The sequence below is a fragment of the Musa acuminata genome, chromosome BXJ2-11, assembly GCF_036884655.1.
Source record: "Musa acuminata AAA Group cultivar baxijiao chromosome BXJ2-11, Cavendish_Baxijiao_AAA, whole genome shotgun sequence".
In the NCBI taxonomy this organism is placed as follows: Eukaryota; Viridiplantae; Streptophyta; class Magnoliopsida; order Zingiberales; family Musaceae; genus Musa; species Musa acuminata.
In genome coordinates, this window is record NC_088348.1 from 1,310,306 (window position 1) to 1,328,338 (window position 18,033).

General features: G+C 41.2%; 2 protein-coding genes across 2 annotated transcripts; both read right to left on the minus strand.

The window, feature by feature from the left end:
• Positions 1-8,849: 8,849 nt before the first annotated feature.
• Positions 8,850-11,069, minus strand: LOC135627701 (pentatricopeptide repeat-containing protein At5g08305-like). Its single transcript, XM_065133883.1, has one exon. It carries the CDS (start codon positions 10,909-10,911, stop codon positions 9,280-9,282), a length of 1,632 nt encoding a protein of 543 aa, XP_064989955.1. The 5' UTR covers positions 10,912-11,069; the 3' UTR covers positions 8,850-9,279.
• Positions 11,070-11,712: 643 nt separating this feature from the next.
• Positions 11,713-16,757, minus strand: LOC135627702 (E3 ubiquitin-protein ligase RING1-like). The gene is made up of 2 exons (XM_065133884.1): positions 15,805-16,757; positions 11,713-11,949 (listed from the first exon to the last, which is right to left on the minus strand). The coding sequence occupies exon 1, from the start codon at positions 16,692-16,694 to the stop codon at positions 15,807-15,809; it is 888 nt and encodes a 295-aa protein (XP_064989956.1). The 5' UTR covers positions 16,695-16,757; the 3' UTR covers positions 11,713-11,949; positions 15,805-15,806.
• Between the last annotated feature and the right edge of the window lie 1,276 nt (positions 16,758-18,033).

The following is an 18,033-nucleotide window of genomic DNA, read 5'->3' on the forward strand; positions in this document are numbered from 1 at the left end:
CATGAGTAATGGCTGTTGGAGGATTCCGTATGTTAAACCCAACAATGCATGCTCCACAAGCTTCAGCCAAATCAATATCTGATTCGGATATGGGGCCAACACCAACATGAATGACATTAACAAAAACCTGGCAAAAGATAATAAATGCAAAACCAATTAAATAGTGAAGCAAGGTCCTAAGAATATTTTTCATTCTAGAAAATAAACCAGGATCATGATTTAACTGTGGCTTGTCCTCAACATGATTAGAAAATATTCAAAAAATCTATTTAGCACATTCGCGTATAGGACCAAAATGAAAAATGATATAACAGTAAAGCTTACAAAGGGTGACATAGTAGAATTATACACGGTAGAGTCTACCACTCAGACCAGTGATCTGTGAAGTGCTAAATCAATTGAATCCTAACTAACTAAATGCTATATCTATTGTTTGAAAAAGAATGTCCCCAGGTAAGAAGGCATAAAAAGGGCAGAGAGAAGCTGTTTTTGTGACTCAAATCATTGCTCCTAGATGGCAAAAGAGCAATTTACTGTAAGACCAGACAACTTTGCCACAGATAAGAAGGTATCTTTCTTCAAAAAAGACACTGACATGCTAGGACTAGAGAAGCATTCCATCATAATCTATTGCTCAATATACAAAAAGGGTGACAATAACTTTATGCACCAGATCCAACATTAATTATGGCATTTGAGGAAAGATGTTTACCTGTGCATTATTCATACTCCTCACAGCATCTGTAACTGCTTGAACAGTACCTTGGACATCTGCTTTAATAATAATAGGCAATTCAACCCTTTTTGGCACCTCTTCTGAAGCATCTGGAATGTCTGTTGTCATTTCACTGGCCTTGTGAAGCCTATCTTTCTCCAGTTTCTTCTTCCTTCCAGCACTAAGCATCCGTGCTCTCTCCTCTGATCCCACCACAGTGACATCATCTCCAGCCATTGGAACACCCTTCAGTCCTTCTATCTCAACAGGCATTGCAGGTCGACCTGATTCAGTTGCCCTTCCCACCATATCCCTGATAGTCCTGATTCTTCCCCACGCTGCTCCAACAACAATGTGTTGACCACATAATAAGGTTCCAGACTTGACTATTGCAGTAGCCAAAGGTCCCTTGCCCCTGTCAACCCTCGCTTCAACTACATAAGCCTGAGCAGGCCCATCAATTCTAGCCTTCAGGTCCATCATCTCAGCCTGAAGTAGCAAAGCCTCCTCCAACTTGTCCAATCCGATTTTACTAGTAGCAGAGACCTCAACAACTTGTACATCACCACCTAAATCCTCCAAGGGTAATCCCTCTGATCCAAGCTGAATTCTCACCCTCTGTGGATCAGCTGATGGTTTATCGCACTTGTTTATAGCTACCACAATCGGGACATTGGCTGCCTTTGCATGGGAAATAGCTTCAAGAGTTTGTGGCATCACACCATCATCTGCTGCTACTACAAGCACGACAATATCTGTAACAGCAGCACCTCTGGCACGCATAGCACTAAAGGCAGCATGTCCTGGGGTGTCAAGGAATGTTATTGAGGCTCCAGATGGCATGTCTACAACAAAGGCACCCAAGTGCTGGGTGATCCCACCAGCTTCCTTGGCAGCAACAGATGTTTGGCGCAATGCATCCAAAAGGGATGTTTTGCCATGATCCACATGACCCATGACTGTCACAACAGGTGCTCGCGGTTGAAGAACTGCACCTTCATCAGAGTGTAGCCTTCTAGCATTGACACCTACTTCCTGCAACAACAGGAAGCAGAAAGAAAAGGAAGTCAAAACTAGTGCGTACCTGCAGAATATGAAGAATAGTAGAATAACCCAAAGCATAATCCTTGCATGGCAGAAGAAACCAAATTCATAGTGTTACTATTTATCATTTTCTAAAATCTACAAATCCATGCCAGGTAGTTGAATATTCTCAGCAAAAACTTCATAAAACAGAATGCTTTGCTAGTTCATTACCAAAATTGGGGGTTAATCATAATACGAAAAATCATGAAAATAAAATCCTTGCAGGGTATTGCATCATGCCTAGCTCACATACTAACTGTTGTATGCCATGCCAACAGTTCCATCGTGTTATGCCAATGAAGTTAACATGCACCCGGTTCTACATGTAGCATAGCATGCATCACACACCCACATACCCTGATGGCAAGGTACCCTTAGGTTGCGAAGGGCATTGCACTGGTAGCTCAGAGACCTGAGCATTGCATACTTGAAACAGATGGAATCTGACAACTGATAACACAGTTCTTCTAGATCAACATATTTTCAGTGTATTAAAAGAAGAAACAGAGCGTGCATCAACGATCCCAGGCCAAACACAAGCTTAATGATAAGCACACGGAGCAATCACATGCGGTTCCACTGTTGACATGAAACAGGAATAGGACAAAGTCTGCTAATTATTCCCTTAATTTTCTTGTCTTAAGACTCTTAACAATGATGAAATGTTTCTACCCAAACTTCCAAAATGTCACTTAAAGAGTGATATTTCCTAAAACCACAATCTATTATGTATACATCAAGAGAAGACGGAAGAAGATGCAAAGTATGCGAAGCAGAGAGATGACATCATTTAGTTTTGTAAACAGCAAAACTGTCGGATAGTTCAAAGGCCATCAAACAAAAGAATTTTACCATTGCAACCAGCTCAGCAACGTCAACACTGATAGGGTCAAATTCAGAATCAACTTTTTCACCGACATTTTTCATTATCTCTTGCAATGAACCAATACTTGCACCAGTTCTCTTGGCAAGCTCAAGGATTGTCATGCCTTCAAAAATTTCCACAGTTTTATCATGGAAGGACTTTGCTGAAGGTTTCTGTCTCGGAAGTACATAAGGTGTTTCGACAGGTGCTTGGGTCCTAGTTTCTCTTCTCACATGTTTCTCTTTTCTGGGAGCTTTTAGACCAGGGGCATCTTCCCCTTTTCTTCTCCATGCCAACATATTACGACTTGCATGGAAACTCCTACCATAATAATTAAGCAACAAATAATCAACACATAGAAAAACACGAGCAAAATGTGAAAACACAGAATCTGGTTGTTATGCAAGGTACAGAATGAGGACCCGTTAAAGGACAATCTGCTGGCACAAATATCTACATTAATGTCTCCCCAACCATGTTGTCCATCACCACCCTTCGTGGAATTATAGCCATAATTAAATAGTCAAAGGTAGAAGAAAGAATAGCCAAATGAATTCAGAATTCAGATACCCTATGAACTATAAAATTACTAAAAAACATATGGACAAAAACTTAACAGCTAAACCCGCAAAATCTGTCATGAAGTTTTGGCACCTTTCAGATCTGCCATAGGTTTCTCTACCATGACCTGAATGCCAATTGTTATAGTCATCAAAATAGCCAAGACCTTAAGTCATGGAAATACCAGCACAATCTCAGCATGACACTATAGAGTGTGTTTTCTGGCAACATGCAAGTGCAAGGACCATACACGCAACATATTGAGTCTTTGCAGGTTTATAATTAAGGAACAAGGAGTGTATACACATGCAAATGTTTAAAATACCTTTTGCAATAAAGTAAAATCCTTGAGTAGCATAATTGCTGGGAAAGATTTGGCAAACACACCTGATAGTCAAGTTATTGCTTAGGACACTAGCATTAGCAGCAACTCTAGGTAAAACATCAGAATCTGCAATGCAATAAAGACCAAGGGTTACAAATCATGATAAGGTATAACTCAATAAGTCCGCACAGCCTTCAAAATCACGCAAGATTTCCTGTGGAAAAAAGAGATCTAAACTCATTTTGTCCAATGATAGAACATATTAGATTCAGTATTTATTTTGTTGTTGATATATTACTTTGTCAAGTACGACTTGGATTGCCTAGTTGCGCAGATCCTTGTAGTGAATGAATGCAGACTGTCACATACACGAGGTTGGTTTATTAATAGTTAGCGGAGAGTGGTTGTCAACAGACTACTGAAATTTCTCCAAGAATGTAAGTCAACAGATCTTCATCAAAAACATATTGACTTAAAACATTGCTCTGCAAAGGTAATTACACAGCCTAGGAAAATGGGAGGATTCTAGAATTTTCTGGCTGCCTATGGTGTGTCACACAAAGTACTTCAATCAATCAATGCAGTCATGAGTAATGTGGGCCTTCTAGTAGGTTATGATCGCAGTTATGATATCAGAACTACTTCAGATATGGTTTACACACTGATATTAGACATCAGATTCTTTTATTGTTGTTTATGACAGAAACTTCACAGAAGTTACACAACCTAAGCCAAGCATCTTTTTTTTTTTTAATTGTACACATGACAGACATTTAAATACCAATTTGCACGAATGTAACCAGAACAGTTTCATGGAGCTCACATATACAAATGTCAGCAAGGGATAAACTACTCAGGTAAGATTACCAATCCAAGTATTTCCTTGAAAACACAAGTAATTTCAGCCTTCTTCTGTCCTCTCTCTCCTTGCTTGTCCCATCCGAACAGCCCAGTTCCTTTTCATTTCTCCTGCCTTCCCCTTTTTCTTTTTACTCATCTCACGAATACACAAAAGACTTAGTGCACCTTCCACATCATCAGAAACTAGCCCTATTCAAAACTAGAGCACTCATACAGGCCCTTTCTTTTTATAGTTAATTTAAATTTTTGGATTAATAAGACAAATACATAATCAACTCTGAAGGAAATAAATCTATAGAAGAGACAATTTCAATAACAATTCCCAACATAGTTCGTCTTACCGGTCCATACCGGTGTATTGACCAGCTGTTGGTACGGTACGTACTGAGTTGTACCGAGCCATACCAAGTGTACTGACACACAATACATGGGGGCGTACCGATGTACCGCTTGTATCGATCTCTTATCAGACCGGTATATACTGCCCGTACTGAGCGGTACATTATGGTACGACAAACCTTAATTCCAAAAAGATTACATCTGAAACAAAATAAGAAGATATCATACCTTTAGATTATGCAAGAAGCCAACAACTAAGCAAGAAAGGGCTAGGTGACAGCAATGATGGAAGAAATAGGATAATAATGATGAGTAGCAAATCAAAAGAGCATGGAAAGCCACACAGGTAGGAAGATGATAAAGAGTGATAGAACAAATTAGAGTATGGAAAGCCACAAAGGTAGGAAGATGACTATGGTCATATTAAAAGCTAATGACTACCAGGTAAAGAATGGAAAACAAAGTAGGAGAATATCCTGTTCTTGAAAACAGTAACTTCTCAAATAAAGATGAGAAAAACGACCTACTGACAGAGAATTAAAATATACTGGTTCTTGAGAACCAGCACATTTGGCTCCAAAATCTTTGTAAAAATTAAAAATATGATTGTATAGAAATGTGTAATTAAATAAAAATGAAATAGGACAACTAAGGGCATAAGAAAACTGGTCTTTGAAGGAAAATCCTATCAGGACAAAAAAGGGATACTACATGCCTTGATCAAATAGTCTACCCTAGTTAGCGAGCATCAAAATGTATTCTTACTTCTGGTAATCAATCAAAATACTTCTCTTTCCATAGATCAAATTTGACAAAACTTTTGCTTGGAAGATTACTCAAGGTCAATGAAAGTTTAATCAACACATCAAGAAAGCTAAACATAATTCTTATCACGAATTCATCTTTCAAACTTAGGTGACTACATAGAAAATGATAAACCAGTTGACTTAACCAGTGAATTTCTTAACTCCAGAGCAAGATGAATTAACTAAAGCCATGAAGACTACCTAGTATCTGTCCAAATGAGCCATAGATAACATGTGTCGCATCTTTTGAATGAGTAGATAAAAATGCATTCAAAAAGCTGGCACTGGTACCCTACAAAAGAAACAAAGTGACAGAAAAAATAAGTCATGTACTATAAGCAAAAGCAAATTACTGCCAGTCAAACAAAAATTCAAGCCTACAATGAGAAAAAGTTAGTCTGAAAATCATTCGGAAATTTGAAAACAAGTAGCCAAATTCATTATCTCAAATGAGAAAAAGAACACTAAACAACATGTGGAAAAATAAACCTGAGGATAACTGATTCAACTAATATCATTCATAAAAAAAGGATTGACTCTGCTATGCCATGCTCAGGAAATAACCCTGTTTTCAAAATTTGAATAAGATGTAAAATGAATGCTTTACCTTCTTCCTTAGAACTCTCCAAGCCATCTGCAAAAAAAAAAAGGTAAATAATGAATTTTACAACATTTTAGTGTATCATACGGTATGCATAGGATGGAAGAAAAGATTATTTGAAAAAGGAAAGCATGAATCCCAATAAAAGCTACTAAATAATCCACAGTACGAATTGCTAAAACTCAGAAATCAATAGCATCTTCACTTGCATTCCAATTTCCATATAAGATGAAACTCAGTGGTAAATAGGCGATACTCCATTAAGCAAACAAGATTGGACCATTACGGAAACAACCAAAACATCTTCCAGAATACAACGACGACTCTTGTGCACCACAATCAACAGAAAGTAAAATAAGAAAAAAAAAGAAAGCCTTCAACTGAAGGCCACATGGAGCGAATCGTCCTGACAAACCTAAATTAAAGCCGTTGATAGCGCATTGTTATGTGCTAGACATATCTACATCAATGAACAAATGCTATGTTAATAACTAGTCAACAGCTATGTAGCATCTACAAATATGAGCAAGCCGAAGGTATTATCTCAGCAGACATGGAAAGAAAATAGAAGCAAATATAAACTCAGATTAGCTTACAAAAGAACACCGTATCTTTAACAATAATCTTGATAGACAATATCTCGACTCCAATCAAACATCTATCGGTACAAAGCAAAGAAAATCAACAATAACACACCAACATCTAAGAAAACAAGCATCGGAACCATAATCTGGTTCTTCCCTTATCAACAATGAGTACCGCGGCTCTGGATAAAGACCGAAAAGGTAAGGAAGGAGCATAAGAGAGAAGAGTAGAAGAGCGAGGGCGGCGGATGTAGGCCGCGCCCGAGAGAAGAGAGGAAGGAGCAGAGAGGGAGGAGCGATCTAACCTCTCGACGGGAGGCGCTTGAAGAGAAGTAGCGGTCGAGCGGCGGTTGGTGATCGAAGAGAGGCAGTGCTCGGACAACGGGAGGTTGCCGGCCGCTTCGCCAAGGCACGAGAGGGAGAAGTCGAGGAGAGCAGTCGCAGGCCAGAGGGAGGAGCCACCGGTGGTGTTTGGTTCGCTTAGGGCTTTAAGAAAGACGAACCGGTTGGTTCCGCCAACTCGGTTCGACTCGTACGAATCGATCAAGTTTACGGAATCAATCGGTGAGTCAGATGAGACTCGGAAAAGATGATTAAATATCCAATGACAAATATAACATGATTAAATATGTTGAGGAAAACTTCCTATTTAACCAAAAGAAAATCGATGACAGTTCCATCATAAACCATCGAATTGAACTTTGATGATCTTTTGTCGAATATATTTGTCATGAATTCCATGTCGAATATGATTAGACAAAACATGACATATATCTATCTTTGACGCTAATATATTTGTTAATATAGCATATTGTGGAGCATATTTGTTAATAGAGCAAATACAAAACCTCAAGACGAAGATGGGGCGTCACATCGGACGTGCCACCGTGAATTCGGGATGACGGTCACTCCCCTCTCGCACCATCTGGAGTTTCATGAGCCAGCGTCATCCCAACAAGGATCGCTCCGAAAAGCTCAGGACAACGGTCGTCCGAAGGTATAAACTCACTGTCCAGAGAGTCGATCACCGCATGAAGATCGCCTATGGTTGACCCTCGAGCACTAGAATAAAAGTCCCCGACCAGCATCCGGCAAGGGGACAACAAATTTTCTACAAAAGTTCCACTGATTTGATCTTTGGAGGGGCTTAAGTCGAGAAACCCCCTCTCATCTCAACCTAAGCCAGTGTGCAGGAATTCGATGGTGACGAAGCAGGGCGTGCTCACTAAAGAGGCGCATCCGGACCGACCTCAAGTTTAACCCAACCCGACAAAGGTCTCATCTCCGGGACGATCCTAGACATCGACAATCGGATCAAACCGTGTTGACTCCTCGACCACAGGTTCACTAGCATTTGTCATCTTTTGTCTAATCAATAATCACGACACAATCACTCTCTTGACCTAATTTTTTTTTTTCAAACACTCCTTTTTACATATTATGGGAAAAACAAATCTAATCCTAAAAATCAAGTGAACAGTTATGGAGTATCCAACCATTAGCTTACAATTTTCTCCTTTAAACAAAATTCACGAAACATAAATCTTAGTTGATGTAGCACATAGTGTAGTATTGGAAGACTGCACTATTGAAGCATTTCATCATCTTATATGGTGTTGTGAGAGTGTGATCTGAAAAAAATTAATTAATTAATTCTTTCCTAATATAATGGACGTCCAGAATTTGATTCCAAGTTTTACTCTTAAATGAGAAACAATAGTTCAATAAGCATAGTTCTAAGTGTCATATCTGGTTTAGTAAGAAACTATGCATGACTTTGGACATTTTACTTGGATATCATTGTATTATTGTATTCAAGTTACTACTGCATTATGAATATTTGATGGCAGGCATTTACTTGCTGGGTCTACCAAAACCTTTGCTCATATGCATTTGTTTCTGAACTCATTATTGGTGTTTAATTAAACATGCAAAAGCAGATAAATATGTAATCTCCCCGAGTTCCTACCTCATGATTCCTATTATGCATTTTATCGAATTGTTATTATTCTAATGATGGTTAGTCCTCTTCCTCTCTTTTTCTCCTCTCTAGAGGAAAGAAAGAAAAAGAGTATAGTCGCACGTCGAAAGTAGATAAGATTAAGATTGATTTATAAGGATCTAATGAGTATAGTCTCACAGACAAGATTAAGATTGACTTATAAAGGTTTAACGAGTACACAACTATCAACTTCAGCTTAAAAACCAAATGAAATTAATAGGTCAGTTAGCCCATCAGACCCGGGCCATAACATTTTCAACATAACCCAGATCAAACCCTAGTACAGTGCATATGAAACTAGAAGGGCTAATCAAGAGTGTTACACTTAAAACATAGAAAAAATATTATCAAAGGCCGATGATCTGCATTCCATGCATATTATCGAACATGAATAATGATACCTCCATCTCGTGTGGCGCAGTCAATGGTCCAGCAGATGAAGCTACCGAAAGCCATGGAACGCAATGTGGTTCGAAGTCACCACCTCAATCTGTTTGATGGATGAATGCAGTGCGCAGCCTGCTCCCACCTTCTTCAGATCACGAGTCCGGGAACGTTGCTGCCGTATTCCATCTTCGTCTGCACCGCCACAAGATTCAAGGTGGAGTAGATCTCGGTCGACAGCGGATGAGTTTTATCGTGGACGACGAACCGGTGCACGTTACCGTCCACCTCAATCTCACTGCAACCTGGTGCCTTCCTCACCCCTCTCCTCTCCATGGCCTCCCTCATCAGCTTAGCCTCGTCCCACCGCCTGGCCACCGCGTACACGTTTGACAGGCCGATGTACCTCCCATCATGATCAGGCTCCATCTCGATCAGCCTCTTCCCCACCGCCTCCCCCAGCTCGACCCAGCCGTGGGTTCGACAGCCGCTGAGCAGAGCTCCCAAGACGGACGCGCTCGGCTCCACGGGCATCGTCCTCACGAACTCGTAGGCCTCCCGCACCTCCCCGGCTCGACAGAGGACGTCCACCATGCAAGCGTAGTGCTCGATGTGCGGTGTCACGCCCGGTTCCTCCAGAGATCGAAAGAAGCCCCGAGCGTCCTCCACCAAGCCTCCGTGAGCGCACGCGCTCAGCAACGCCAAGTACGTGATCTCGTCCGGCGCCACACCCGCGCTCCGCATCTCCTCGAACATCTGCACCGACTCCTTGCCCAACCCGTGCATGGCGAGCCCGCCGATCGTGGCGTTCCAAATCAAAACATCAGTCTGCTCAACTGGAACATCTCGAAACACCCCGAGAGCTTCGTGGATGGATCCGCACTTGGCGTACATGTCCACCAAGGAAGTGGCCAGCGCTAGGCTCAAGCGCAGTCCCTTCTCCTTCAGGTACGCATGCATCACCCGGCCCCTGTCGAGCGCCCCCAGGTGGGCGCACGCGCCCAGCACGCTGACCATGGTGACCTCATTGGCTCTCGGCCTGGCGGGGTGAGCCCGCATCATGTCGAACAGCATCAGCGCCTCTCGGTACTCCCCGCCCTTCACGTAGCCATCGATCATTGCGCTCCAGGACACCACGTCCCGCTCCGGCATACGGTCGAACGCTTCCCGCGCGGCCGCCAGGTCTCCGCACTTGGCGTACCCGTCGACCAGCGAGTTCCAGGACACGACATTCGGGTGGGACATTCCGTCGAACACCCTGCACGCCGACGCCACGTCGCCGCAGGACGCGTACATGTGTATCATCGAGTTCGACACGAAGCGGTCCGATTCCAGCCCGTGCTTCGCGGCATGGCAGTGGACGGAGGCCGCGAGGGTGATTGATGAGAGACGGGCGCAGGACTTGGCGAGGAAAGGGAAGGTGAGGTGGTCGGGCGGGACGTCGGCGCGCAGCATGCGGACGTAGAGGGAGAGGGAGCGGCTGGGGCTCTTGGACTTGGAGAAGCCGCGGATGAGGGCGTTGTAGGAGAAGGCGGAGGGCCTGGGGAGCGTTTGGAAGAGCCGGTAGGAGTAGTCGACGTCGCCGGCGTCGGAGACGGCGGAGAAGAGGAGGAGCTTGGAAAGGAGGAAGTCGTCGTTGGAGAGGCCGGAGGTGGTGAACTGGGCGTGGATCTGCTTCAGCTCTCGCATGCATCCGCAGCGATCGATGAGAGAGGTGAAGAGGAGGATGAGATGATGAGTTCTTCTTCTCGGTGGTGGCGAGAGCGGCGGCGGCGGGAACATCGGAGGCGAGAAGAGTTAGCCGTGGGCTAAAATTATTGTTTTTATATTAAAACTCGTTAAATATATATAATCACACAGTTATATCTTAATTTAATTTGATCTAAAGATATTTAGAGTTCATCGTAAGGGGCTAAAATCTAATCTTCGTCGTTTATTAATGAGCCGAGCTCGAGATAGAAAGCTATTATTCTATTGGGAGGAATCGATTTCTTCCCTTTAAATCCCCAAACTATTTATCTGTTTAGAGACGGGCGACAGCCCCTGCTAAAGCCGATCATTCCTTAGTTCCTGGAGGCCTCGTAATTTTATTGGTCGAGACTGATGTCTCGTAACCCCTTGCGACCTGGAAAACATTCTCCGAATCATAAATGTTTCGATAGATATGCTGACGTGACCGACTTTGGGTGACAAATTTTAGTCCATGCGTCAAGCTTCCATAAGAAAATGTTACCCAGACGTAGAAGGAATATGGAAAAGGTCGCTTCTAGCCGGTGACACTATATTATGAACCAAGTTCTTGCAATATAATATGCTTAATCATGACCAACATTTTGGGGCTGAATTATGTCTAATCACTGGATATAAGTGGGACCTGATCCTACGTATTTAGTCAATTGAGAAATTGACTTCATCTTTTATGGAGCAATTGAGAAAAGTTGGGACACACCTTTGCCATCTCTTCTACAAGAAAGAGATACGTAACACCTCTCTTGGCATCTTTGAAGCCATCATCTTCTGGTCATCCATATCTGTGACTTGTGTCAAAAGAAACAACAAGGAAAGAATTTAAATCCCAGTATGTGAAAATAATGCCAATAATTGTTTATATATATATCATACAAAAGAGAATCCATTGACAACGAACAGAGGAATGAAACACAAGTATAAATGCAGGTAGGGGAAGGCACGGATTCAGAAAAAGTACACGCCAAACACTCTGATCTAACCCGGAAATTCAATAGATTTCTTTTCCAGGTATGACTCCGTCAACACTCGATACTGATACATGATCTTAGCAGCAGCTCCTCTTTCGATTACCTGGAAGACACCAAAAAAAACACCAAACGTTTACCGACCAATACATTATTTTGAATGGCATTTCTTCTATCGATACGAACTGGCTAACTTTAATCAGTATCTGTACAGCAGTCTGAATGTAGTCGAAACGTAATCATCCAACAGGGGCAGAGAGGGAGAGAGAGCAGAACATGTGCAGTCAGAATAAGAGAAAAACACCATAGGAACTTCTTAGACATGCAAATGTGATGGACTAAATGAGCGTGCCTATAAGCATTTCTTTTACCATCCGCACTTTATACAGCAGGTAATTAAGTACAAGGTTCAGTCACCAGCATTGGATGAAATAAGTGGATATTAAAATATAAATGAAGCTCTTGAACAAAATCCAAACTCTACAAAATAACAAATTTTGTGCTTCCAAAATATCTGTAGAAATTGAAGTAGCTAATATAATTATGTCAAAGAAAAGAAAGCATAACACACCAGAGCAGTCTTCAGATATTCCTGAGACAGTCACCCAGCTTTGAGAAACGAAATAACAGTGACGAGGGATAACATTAATCTTATGCCCATCCTTAAGGAAATTCTGAACTTCATCATAATGGCTTATACAACTGAGTCCAGTAGAAGTCACATACTTTCTCAACGAAAGAACCTGAGATTTTGAACAAGCTTCAACTTGTCGAAGCCCAATCTTAGTCATAATTCTGTGTTGCAATACTTTGCATTAAATCACCTACTATATCTAACCTAACAGCAGGAGATGGTCTACAAACAACCCACAAAGGCCCAAGCTAACGAATTATCAACTTCAAGTGAGACTCAAAAAGGGTTATGACAAAAATATAACGCATTCTTAAAGTTGCATGAATCAACCAGCCATTCCACTGACCAATTTTCCAAATTGATCCGACCATGAGTCTGATTGCATCCATGATGAAGTTACACATGTATCAAGGTCATATTCCCACCCCAACTCAACAGGTAAAGTAATCCAGCAAGAAAATATACTGACATTGTCGCTTAAATGAAGCCAAGAACATCATATAACACATTTTGAAGGAAGTCGGGCACATTTTACTCAAACAGACTAGGTGGCCAATCATCCTCTGGAAAGTCACAAAAAATTAATTGGTGATCTCGTTATCAGTAATTGCCACAAAAATTATGTACTTCATGTTTCAAAGCATCATCTTGATGCACTTCATGAAGCAACTACAAGAAAAGGAAAATAAAAGACACCATCTAGCAAAATCAAGACAAGCATACATTTCTAGAACAGCACTTGATCATCTAAATTCCAAACAAAGAAGTGGATATGTATCTAGCACCAAAATGTACCCTTTCTTCACTAACACATCCCCATTTGACAATGCATCCTTTGCAGATACAGTACAGAATTGCTAAAACCTGTTGACACCATAATACAAGCGCTAAATTGCAATATTGGTTTCAGACAGTCAAATATAGGCAACAATGCCTCAAAGATTGTCAGGTCTGAACCATACAAGTTAACCTTAAAAAAAGCAAGACAAGCAAACATCACCAGCACAATTCTTTGTGGTCTCAGTTCCAATAAGATTTACACGAAACCTAGTATATAAATGAGTGAATGTTTTCTGTTAGTTTATAGTTTAATGGTTGCATAGAAAGAGGCATAAAATGGATTAACCTGTATACAACCATGTTGTTAAGGTTTAGTTTCAGTGGCCCATTTCAGACAAGGTTAACTTAACAGAAACAGAAAAAAAAGATACTATACAAACCCAGGTGTCTGAACATCAAGTCAAATATTAAATACTGCCAAACTAATAACCTAGACAAAATTCAACACTGACCAAAAGGAACCAACTCTACCATAGATCAATACATTTTAGAAAAAGGGAATATCCATTACACCTGCAAGCAAGACACTTCAAACCTGAGATGCATTCTCAGGTCTTCCTGCACAACCAAATGAATAGACAAAATGAGAACATGCATGTCAAAGCTAGCAGACGGACTATGAAATTGCCTTGTCCTAAAACCAAAGATCAACAGTCACATTAAGCACTCTGTCGCTTAGATGCAAGAACCCTAGACTTTTTATACACAAATATCTTGATGCCTTCCCATCCATCATATCTTCCCAAGGAAAGTCCATACTTTTTAGAAGTCCGCAAAAACGTGTATATAAATGTATATAGTTAAAAAATTGCCTTTGGCTTGCAAAAATGTTGATGGTTTCCATCTAAATCATGCTTTCATCCATTGCTAACCTATTGAGAAAAACTTCACAAGGATTGCAATGAGTGGTTCCTTTTCATTAGTTTGCCTTGCATCTAATTTGTGGAGCCACCCTTCTTCCCCACTGACCATTCTTCACAACCTAACCTTTTTCATAATCAGCTATGAAATCCTCGATTGTTTAATGCAAAATACATCCCTAGAAAAACAAATAAACTATAGAAGTTGATATCAAGATGTCATTGCAAATGTCATTTTGAAATAGATCACAAATATAAAATCACAGTCAGTTCTAGCTAATGAATCAGCACAATATCCAGATGTTAGACAGTTAAAAAATAATATATACAAAAAGTTTATGTTGTTAAGATGAAAGTATTGAAATGAATGTATGAAGTTATTAGGAAAGATAAGAAAAAAAATATTTTTATTCATGAACAACTAGGTATCGCTTCAATAAAGGATAAGATAAGAAAGAATTGTTTAAAAAGGTATGGGCATATGCTTAGGAGATCTATGAATGCAGTAGTTAAAATAAGAGAAATGATTAATGTTAGTAGTAATAGAAAAGACAAAGGAAAACCTAAAAAGACCTTAATAGAAACTATAACTAAAGATTTAAATACTCTAAGTCTAACTAAACATGTGACTTTTTACAAATCTTAATGGCAGTAAGAGATCCATATAGTCGACCCAAGATAGTCAAGGCTTACAGCTTTGTTGTCATCGTCGTCGTCATATCCAGGTGTGAACCACTTTTTCTCATGTGAAGTCATTACTTATAAAGTAGCAGAACAACTAATCCTACTTCCATATTTGAACAAGAGAAAAAAATGTATCAGTTAAGCAAATGGTTCACCTCAAGATCAACATGACCCTAGATGACATGATCAAGTTAAGCAGAAGATTGTCCTCATGATCAGCATGCCTCTGAATGAAATTATACCTACGTTGACCAGCAATTGCCTGCTAATGAAATAAACCACTACAAATTCTTCTTACATTCTTGTTACAACTTGACAAAATTTAAACCAACTTAAACTGGTGGCCACATGAAACACATGGCCTGCAATAAAGAATCAGTCATTAAGATTCCATGTGTCGTAGCTGTCAATTCTAGGTTACGTCCATCAGAAATCAACTTTTTCCAAAAATATTTATGAAACATCTCATTGGAATCCTGGCTGTATCAAATGCTTTTTACTAGACAAGAGAGGGCGTGAAGCCATCAACTTCATAAAGGAAACAAACAACCATATATCCAGTAGTTAAATATCAAAACATCCCCAAAGCAATGTCAATGAGATTTGAGTAGCCATAATCCATTACAACTAAACACCACTGACTGGCAATATAGAAAAGCTAACACCCTAGCTTCTTCCATGATGTTCTAATAGTTTCTTTGAATAGCGATATCCAAAAATTAAAATCACTGTCCTGGATGAGACAACTATTTTGGCATATTTATGCAACTAAACCGCAAACCGTAACATACATGTGATAAACACTATCCGATATTGCTAAAAGATATTGGATGAATATACCACACCTTCAGAGTCCATGCAATGCAGATAGTGAATAATGTAGATAGTGAATATAACACAAAGAGAATCAAACAAGAATAATGTAGATAGTGAAGAACCACACCTTCAGAGTCCGTGCAATGCAGGATCGCCATGAATGTCAGAACTCTCTGCAGTTGGAGTTGACGAATTCCCTTCATGTTCTCCAGTGACAGCTCCGGCGGCAGAAGCACCACCTGGATTCACTACATTGGCTCGAGGGGCCTTGTAATGCTCATATTCAGGATCGTCTGTCGGCAGCTCATATCGACAAACAGGGCACGAGTTGTGGAGATCGAGCCATCGGAGGATGCACTGCTTGTGGTAGATGTGACTGCAAGGCATCTGCTTTGCCACGGTTCCAATCTCGAAGGGATCCATGCAAACCAAGCACTGAGCATCATCGGACGCCAACAACTCCTCCCCGACCTCTACATCCGGAAGGATCTCCACGGCGGCTTTCGACGCCGGCGGAGTGCCGTACCGGTTGGGATCGTTCTCGGCCAATTGCTGGATCAGCTGCTCGAGCCCGGGGCCGACGTGGTAGTCACCGATGTTCCCGACCAAGCGATGCCCGCCGCCGCCGGCACCGGAGGCACCGCCGAGGGAGAGGGTCTGGATCAGTTCACGAAGGGCGGCGACGGGGCTCATCGGCTCAGCGCCGGGCTCGGCGGGCGGGCTCTCGAGAGCGCGATCGCCACCGGGTGCGGCGAGGTCGATGAGGGCGGAGAGGAGGGAAGGGATGGCGGAGAAGGCATCCGCATCGTCGAATGAGAAGTGGAGGTCACGATCGGGGTCGGGTTCGGGGTTAGGGTTAGGGTTAGGATCAGGGCCAGAGAGGTCAAATTCCTCGACGAAATCGCCGTGGCAATGGGCGCAGGACAGGCCACCGCCGGCGGCGACGGCGGTGAAGGTCCGGTTGCACTGGTGGCAGAAGTAGCGCTTCTCGGCGGATGCGGCTCCGGCGGAGGCCATCTCCTCGTCCGACCCAGGATGTAGAGATATTTGCGTTTTATTCGTATGACTTCGACGCTTTGTGAGCCAGAAAATAAATCATATATATATAAATATATATAGACACACACACACAAGCACACGAACGAACATAAATAGTTTTAATGTGGCAAATACATCGATTAATGTCCGACCCGTTGATCGCGCGGGCCGACACAATTGGGCCTGATAAAAAGTTTTGGACGTTCTGCGTTGGACCATTTCGAAGGTGGACTAAATGGATCGAGCAACGAAGTCAACGCACATTGGATCTCATCGTATGATTCAGTCGAAGGCCGTGCACCAGTGCTCGAGCTTGTAATCTTCTTTCTTATTATTTCGATTTGATTATGGGTGCGTAAACTTGGCTAAGCGTAATACCAATAAAAATATCATTTTTAGGTCACAAATATGATTTCGATCAAAATGACCGAGGTGGGTGGAGAGGGTTGGAGTCACGAGGATCAACCACAACTAAATAAAGAAAGAAGAGAAAATTATTGATCCCCTCTCCTCGTTCAGGTCAATAAGGGAGAATGAGATACGGATTGATGCTTAGCTTTGTCGAACTCTGTGGAGAAATCTCTCACCTTTTATCTTGAGGTTCTTTTTTGACTCTTGTTTGCTTTAGCTTGTTGGACTCCAAAGGTATAGAATCTCTATAGGTAGTGACTTTATTTACATCAGCTAGTATACAACCATGCACATTTAACTTTCTTTCATCTATTCACTTGCTTGTCACATAGTCAATAGATATACATATACATATATACGATAGTAGATAAGATTTTTTTAACTGTATGAGAAAATCTTATTGCTCTGTTAAAAAAAATCCTCCCTCCTAATTTATATAAATATAAATATAAATTTTTTTTATCTTTAATTTCTATCTTCTATCAATATATACATTTGACGCCTAACATGGTCGCAGAAGCAAATTTCAAACTTATGTTGTGATGTTCCCTTTTTTTAAGCATTCCATGTTCCTCTCATTTCTTCGGACATTTACATGACATAATAAGCACCTGCAGGTGCTTGAGATGATGTCATTTTCTTGAGTTGCTTCCTCTTTCGTTACAAATGATCTCTGTATCTATTTAGCATTATCAATATAGTTAATGCATGCAATCTTACCAGACTAAATAAATGATGTTTGATGGAAGCGATCAAAGTTCATAATAGTCAATCACGACCTATAATGGAACGCTAGAAAGCTTAGTTTGTAATGCGTTGATCACCATCACCTCGGGAAGGGAGTTTTCAACCATAGTTCCCCACATCCATTCTTCGATTGCTTGTGTCGAATTATTTAATCGCCTGC